General features: G+C 35.6%; 1 protein-coding gene across 1 annotated transcript; it reads left to right on the forward strand.

The window, feature by feature from the left end:
• The first annotated feature begins 579 nt into the window (after positions 1–579).
• LOC125860015 (PTI1-like tyrosine-protein kinase At3g15890) lies at positions 580–5,837 on the forward strand. Its single transcript, XM_049539904.1, has 4 exons — positions 580–1,066; positions 1,339–1,486; positions 4,585–4,847; positions 4,979–5,837. Exons 1-4 carry the CDS (start codon positions 1,023–1,025, stop codon positions 5,625–5,627), a joined length of 1,104 nt encoding a protein of 367 aa, XP_049395861.1. The 5' UTR covers positions 580–1,022; the 3' UTR covers positions 5,628–5,837.
• The last annotated feature ends 1,903 nt before the right edge of the window (positions 5,838–7,740 follow it).

Raw genomic sequence — 7,740 nt, forward strand, 5'->3', positions numbered from 1 at the left:
ACTACGTTCAATTTTTGTCTTAATCTACTTTTCTTAAAGGATGTGGAATACCTAAAAAATTAACTTAATATGAAATGAAGGGAGTAATATTTTTGAGTTATTAGTCTAGTGAATGACACTTTGAACTAATTGACTAATGCAAAGGACATTTTTGAGTAAAAACTGCTAACATATGATTAAATTGATCTATTTTGAGTAATATAGATATATTTTGTTTATCCTTTTCGCTACATAAAATTAACTTTCACATATTTTAGTAATGTTTTGTCTGGATAGATGGAAGGAAAAGTAAAAAATAGAGATCACTTCTGTTCTTTGTATGCCATTACTTATTTGGAATAATAATTAGAAATCGTTTAATAAAGTATACTAACAAAATGCATACATTAATTTCATTTATTGGCCTAGAGCCACTCTTACATTTGAAAGTGTTATTAGTAAGGGGAAGTACGATGATATGGTCTCATAGGGTACCTAAAAGGAAGCGTAATTAATGACAATAGACCCCTCTTTTCTTGTTTGGGCCCAGGCTTCGAGGGAAGTTTGAAAATATTGAGCGCTACTGCGTAAAACTAAGAAAAACATTAGTCCAAAGGTAAAATAGTGACTTAACCCTGCCATCATAATCTTCTTTTGCACGACATTCGCCCATTCTTCCCTCTCCCACCCACCCCCAAAACACTTTCGGTTTCAACTGAAAGGAGAATTCAATAGAGTTGGATTGACTAAAAGCATCCCCATTTGGAATCTACTACTTTCTTTCTCTCTCTCTGTAGCTTTTTTGCAATCTTTGATTCGAAGGAAGTTTCTTCGCTGTAACGGAAATGGGGAAACTTTATTCTTATTGAGCAGTTAAAAACAGTCAGATAAAGTGATTGCTGAGGGTAGTTCACGGTTTTTCTTCTTTTCTGCTATGGGGTTCTGAAGATTGATTTTTGATCGACTTGCTTATTTGATATACTCTTCTGTTAAGAAAGAGAAAGTTGAGTTTTGGGTGTTTCAAAATTCAAAATTCAAAAGCTATGGCCTTTTCGTCTATATTTTGCTGTGTCAAGGGTTCAGATCGGTATGTGTGTGCTAAATTCGTTCAAAGCTATTACCTTTAATTGCTCTCCTAATTTCTTGTAAATTTCACCTAGTAGTGTTCTAATTAAGGTTTATGTTTAGCTATTTGTACATGTTTTTTTACTTGAGTGTTCTGATTAGACACTGTTGCATTTGAATAATTTCTTGCTGTGAAAACTTCTAGTTGTGTTAATTTGGGGAATGCTGATAAACGAAGTGCAGGAACCTATTTTCCCCCTTTTTTGAATTGATTTTCGATTTGAAATGATACAGAAAGGGGAATGCGAAGAAGCAGCCATCATGGAGGGTTTTTTCTCTGAAAGAGTTGCACTCTGCTACAAATAATTTTAACTATGATAACAAGCTTGGAGAAGGTGGTTTTGGAAGTGTTTACTGGGGGCAGCTATGGGATGGATCTCAGGTAATTCACATCTATAATGTTGAATGTTTTGTTTTAGATTAAAAAATATACTATATGTCTTCTCCTCATCCTAAGGAGGTGTGATGTAGGCAGTCTACCCTTACTCAGACATCAGGGACTCATTCCAGGGATCCAATCCATGACTATAGGTCGGTCACGTGGTGACAACTTTATGTTGCTTCTAGGCTCCCCTTCTCCTTGTTAACTGATTGGAGCAATTATATGAAAAATTCTGTAGAGCTGCTGGAACACTATTGGTATATTTGAGTATATTCATATAGCTTTTGAAAATTCAGAATTAATTGCCCATATAAAGAGTTGGATCACGGTCATTCACTTGGATTTAGGGATCTCAGAGGAAGCTTTTCAAGGTAGTTGGTCGTGAATTTGTGATAGTAATTATGACTGTTAAATGATATAACAGGTTCTAAAGCCCTAGCTGGTAAAGAGATGAATCTTGAAGATCGTTTGGATTTTCTTTAAGAGGTTGATTCCATGGTAGATACTTTGAAGGAGGTTTAGAAAAACATTTAATGGTTTTTTGGTAGGAAACCTCTATAATTTTTGTATAGTTAGTTCCAATCCAACAACAATCTTTTCTGAAATGGGGCGCAGTCTCAGCGTCAATGGACAGGCATCTTCAAAGTTACTGACAGCCTTTTGAGCCCCTCCCAAATGGACAGGAAGAAGAGATTAGACTGGAATTTACATTTTTCACTTGGGTAAATCTGGATTACTTAGTAAATAACTTTCTCTCTGTCCTTCAACAAGTTCAAACATAAGGTAAAGGACCTATGACTATGCAGGAACACTGTTTGATGTCACCAGCAAACACCATCTGTTGTTACCATTCTTCTCTCAAATGTATGTTTGCTACTTTGAGTCACAACTCTCTACAATATCAGAGTTACTTCACAGTTTATTCTCAAACGGCAGTGGCATTAGTAGTCAAAAGTTCCTCTATTAAAAAATGGTTGTTCATCCCCTTTACTCAAACTATAATCATTTTTGTAAGTTTCTCTTTTTCATATCATAAATGACACATAAAGTAAAATTTGGATTTGTTGTCCATCTAATGCAATGCTCAAAAATGGCATGCGTGCAGTAGGCCTGGTATTAGAACAATGAAAATAAATTCAGATATTGTTAAATGGGCTACGAGACATTCCTAGACTGTCTGATTTACAATTTGTACACATTATTGTGATTTTACTGGGTTCGATATTCTAACTTAGAACTTAAGCTAAAAGAATTATGCGCATAAGAGCATCTTTCCACTTCTAACCAACTCAGAGTCTTGTTTTTTCAATAATTGATGCTTAAGAATACATGAGCATGGCCTCCATAGGGATTCAAACCACATTTTTGTTGGAGGATGCATGTAAGCTATTATGCTGATTTTTCATTGCAGTGTGAAAAGTTGTATGAAGGATCTCTTCTTTTTCCCTTTTTCACTTACTTCAACCCAAAAAGGAAATGGATCTCTTCTTTGTTTGATTCACTGGCCTTCTCTCATTAGATAGGGAAAACTAGCATGAAGGTTGCTTATAGAGATAATAAAACACATCTAACTGTGTCTTTGAAATGTAGATCTTTTTTCTCATCCAATTAATTTGGGATTGAGCGGTGATTAGTTGATTGATAGTTTGATCCGAATTGGAACTAGAAGTAGTCCAATTCAGCTGGAGGTAGGGTTTGTTTATGTGAAATGTGTGATCCGTTGTTCACATCCTAATAATGGCAAGATTAGTTGAATTCTCACCATTTGCCTAATCTGGTTGGGTGGAGGTACCACATACCTGAGCTTGGTCGGAGGTAGTAGGTGTTCGAGGATTAATCAAGGTGCTGTCCTGGACAGTACCTTTATTTTGGGGTGGGGATTTGTGGGGGAGGCGAGACTGTGTTAGGAAATTCCAATTTTCTCTTGCTTACATTACTTTAAGTCAGAAACAACGTCTCTACCCCTGAGATAGGGGTAAGCACTGCGTACACTCTACCCTCCCAGACCCCACTTTGTGGAACTACACTGGGTATGTTGTTGTTGTTATATTATTTTGTGGTATTAAATTTAAATCCTTTCTCTGGCACCAATCATTCTCAAAACTTAGCTTTACGGGATAACTGTCCTCACTGCCTGATTCTCCCTTCCGTGAACCTTATACTTAACCAGTTTGTTAGGTTAAGAACTCTTTTCAGTTTTTATAAATAGGTTTGGGATCTGCTATGATTCTTTCATACGGTAGTTTGATAATAACTTGCAATTCTGAATGGGATATCAGTATATATTTCTTTGCCATTTATTCCTCATTTTAGGGCTATTGATTCTTTAGATTTCTCTGCAAAAGTCCATCACTGTTTCACCTCTTTCCTATCTCACTACTTCTCTAATCTGATTTACTGGTTTCTTGTTGGTACTGCTTTTGTTAAGACTCTCTAAAGCTACTATCTATCTTCCAGCAAGTAGTAATCTCAAAACTGAGTCTAATTTCCATTTTTTTGCTGTAACAAATGTTTTAAAACTGAAACGTATCATTTTAAAGCTTGAAGAATCTTTTTAATTATCTGCTGGATCCTTGACATCTGTGTTCTAGAGATAAAAACTGTATATATGCTAATATCACCCCGGGGGCAATGGACACGTCTATGCCGGGTTATGTTGAGAGGAAGGGGCCAAATCCCCCCCCTCCCAAATCCTCCCGGGAACAAAAGCGGGAAAAAGATAAAGAAGAAGATACTTCTGCTGAAACCTTGACATGGAATGCTTCTGTTGTAAAAGGTTGGTGGACAGAGTGATGTAGGCACGTTTAGAAGAAAGCTGACAGTGGCGGTGACTAGGAATATGTGCAAGTTGTATGTTCATTTATGTGTGTTTGCTTGCTTGTCTTCAAAAGATTCATTTCTTGAACTAACATATTTTACTGAGGAATTATAATAAAAACTAAAAGGTAGTATGCAAGACTGGCAAAATATCTTTAAATTGAAAAGACATCACATGCCACTGAAGTTTGAGTCCTTCCATACAATGTGTTACAATGAGTTGTATAACTTAACCTACTGATCATAGGGTTGTGCTTTTCTTAATGGATACATATTTTCAGATAGCGGTCAAAAGGCTTAAGGTGTGGAGCAACAAAGCCGAGATGGAATTTGCTGTTGAAGTTGAAATTCTGGCTAGAGTACGACACAAAAATCTGCTAAGTTTACGTGGTTACTGTGCAGAAGGCCAGGAACGTCTGATTGTATATGACTATATGCCTAATTTAAGCTTGCTTTCTCATCTTCACGGCCAGCATTCTGCCGAAAGCCTTCTTGATTGGAAACGACGAATGAATGTTGCAATTGGATCAGCTGAGGGAATTGCGTAAGCATTTAACATCCTGGATCCTTCTTTCTGACTCCCTTCCCCCCACCCCACTATCCTTCTAGAGCCTCTGGGGTGTTACAGGGTCTTATGTTTCCTCTTCATTTGTTTAACTCTAATGTGTATGACAGCTATCTACACCACCATGCGACCCCACATATCATCCACAGAGACATCAAAGCAAGCAATGTGCTGCTCGATTCTGATTTCCAAGCCCAAGTTGCTGATTTTGGATTTGCAAAGTTCATCCCAGATGGTGCAACACATGTAACCACTAGAGTTAAAGGCACTCTAGGCTATCTTGCACCAGAATATGCAATGTTAGGGAAGGCATCGGAGAGCTGTGACGTCTACAGCTTTGGTATTCTTTTGCTAGAGCTTGCTAGCGGCAAGAAACCGATTGAGAAGGTCGATTTAACTGTGAAACGCACAATCACTGATTGGGCTCTACCGCTTGTGTGTGAAGGGAAATTGAGTGAACTTGCAGACCCAAGGTTGAGTGGGAACTACGTGGAGGAAGAATTGAAAAGAGTGGTTCTTGTTGCTCTCGTTTGTGCTCAAAATCGACCTGAGAAGAGACCAACAATGCTTGACGTTATCGAGCTACTGAAAGGAGAAGCAAAAGAGAAATTCACAGCTTTGGAAAATGATGAAATGTTCAAGATTCCTCCAGTAGTGGATGATGATGTTTTGTCAGGAACAGAAGGCAATGCAGACTCTACTGCTTCGGAGGAAAAAGAACGAAAACCAGAAATTGAAAAGATAGAGGTACAAGCTTAAGAGAATGGGGGTAATTGATTGTGGCTTGTTCATATTGAATTTGTGTAGGACTTAATGTATTTTTCGGAGAAGAAATACTGATATCCATTACATGGAACGACAGGTACTTTTCTTTTTTGAATTGGAAGTATCATTTCATTGGGTTGTGCAGGAATGGATGTTATTGTTCTGCTCGTCTTTCGTGTGATTTTCTCGTGTAATATGTTGGAACACAAGAAATGGAAAGTGTTTATATACTGAATGGTGTTTGGTTGAAGTTGGTATATTGATTTGGCTTGGACTTTGTACCTTGGCCTCTGTCCAAATATGCAGCACATTGTTATAATGGCAGTGTTAGGCCAAAGTTATGTTGAATATTCCTTTGAACAATTTAATTTGCCAAAGCTTGTTGCCTGTTGTATTTGAGCTATTCAATTGATTCCCATCTTCATGAATCAAGTTTAATTTTTTTTTCAAAACAATTTCGCATTTGATCAAGTTTTTGGACGTTCCGTGATTGAACCAAGTAGTGGCACTTTCGCGATATCACCTTGAAATGCACAAAAAAGTATTTTTATTCTGTTTGACTTGAGACATTAGCAACCTTCAACATAGATCTCGTCTTTTTTGTCATCCGTAAGTTCTCCACATCAGTACACAATTTTTTTTTATATAACTTCTTTTCCACGTCACCCCATCTCATTGTTTTTTATTTTATTTTTGCTATCTTGATGACTCGAACTCACAACTTTAAGGTTGAAAGTGAGGGATGCTTACCATCCGAGCAACTCTATCTTGTCACTCCACATTAGTACTCAGTCGCTACTCTTGAGGAGAGAAAATTACCAGTAGTATTGAAGTTGCTATTCAATTAAAAAAAAAGGCAATGAGGGGAGGAAATGAAATTTGGAACATAAATAAAGTTATCGGGGGTCTTCGTAAGGAATTCCCCCACCTCCCAATGTGCAATTTTGGTTGGAAAATTCCACTAGTTTACTTGGGTAATAAATCGTTGGAAAGATGACATTAGTTTAAATTGTACTCCCTCGTCCCTATTTAGTTGTCCACTTTAGAAATGACACACAGATTAAGGTAACAATGATTAGCATAGTGAAGTTACAATTTTACCCTTATAGTACAATTTACAATTCCAAAATAAATTCACTCAAAATAACTAATCAATACTGGGAAGTTCATAAGTTTATTTACTTTATTTATGACAGCTTTATTTAAATAAGGGTATAATAGGAAAAAAATTATTATCCTTTCTTGATTTGTCAAAATGGACAACTAAAAGAGGAAATATGGACAACTAAATAGGGACGGAGGGAGTAAATCGTATTTCTTTTAAATTACATTTTTAAAACTAATACAATTTTCAAATTTCATTTAAAAACTTTTATTCTTTGCTAGCATTTGACCATAAATTTTGGATTACACTTTGAAAAATTATCTTCAAGAATTTATTTGACTATGAAATTTGATTTGATTTCGAAGATTAATGTTCAAAATATTTTAGGAGAAATTTTATTTCCACTCACAAAAACTTTAATTTTTTTAAAAGTAAAATGCATGTCCAAACATAACTTCAAGTTTCAAATATGACAACTTCAATAACTCAAATTTTGAAGTTGAAACTTCAAAATTTATGGCCAAACAGGAGGAAACAAATACTCCATCTTTATTTCTTATCTTACTCCGTTTGGACATGATTTGAAATCAGATTGAATTGAAGTTGAAGTTTTGTTTGAACGGTTGCAAAAACTAGCAGAATTTTCCAAATTCTTATATGTACAATTTTACCAAATAAGTAAATATCAGAATATTTTAAATGTTGCAATGTTAAATCACATATCTCGATGTTCTTTTTATAAATAAATATTTATGATTACAAACTTTTAAATACATATAATTTTATAAAATTCCGCTAATCAACAATAACAATAACTTACTATTCTTTAATAAAATCTTTTCAGATGAACAATTTCTTCACGCCGAATAAATTTGTGTTTTTCCTCTTCTTCTTTTTTTGTATTATGTACAATAGACAACAGCCTGTGTGGTGGTGTCGTGGTGTAATAAGTTCGTCACGGGTTCGACTAATTAGATTTGAAATACAAAGCATGTAAACTTT

The sequence above is a fragment of the Solanum stenotomum genome, chromosome 3 (genome assembly GCF_019186545.1).
Source record: "Solanum stenotomum isolate F172 chromosome 3, ASM1918654v1, whole genome shotgun sequence".
In the NCBI taxonomy this organism is placed as follows: domain Eukaryota; kingdom Viridiplantae; phylum Streptophyta; class Magnoliopsida; order Solanales; family Solanaceae; genus Solanum; species Solanum stenotomum.

What these genes read in the sequence shown, in the direction of transcription:
- LOC125860015 (XM_049539904.1), top strand. Translation starts at nt 1,023, where the DNA reads ATGGCCTTTTCGTCTATATTTTGCTGTGTCAAGGGTTCAGATCG. An exon ending in TGTGTCAAGGGTTCAGATCG is followed by an intron (nt 1,067 to 1,338) that starts GTATGTGTGTGC and finishes GAAATGATACAG; the next exon opens with AAAGGGGAATGCGAAGAAGC. An exon ending in AGCTATGGGATGGATCTCAG is followed by an intron (nt 1,487 to 4,584) that starts GTAATTCACATC and finishes ACATATTTTCAG; the next exon opens with ATAGCGGTCAAAAGGCTTAA.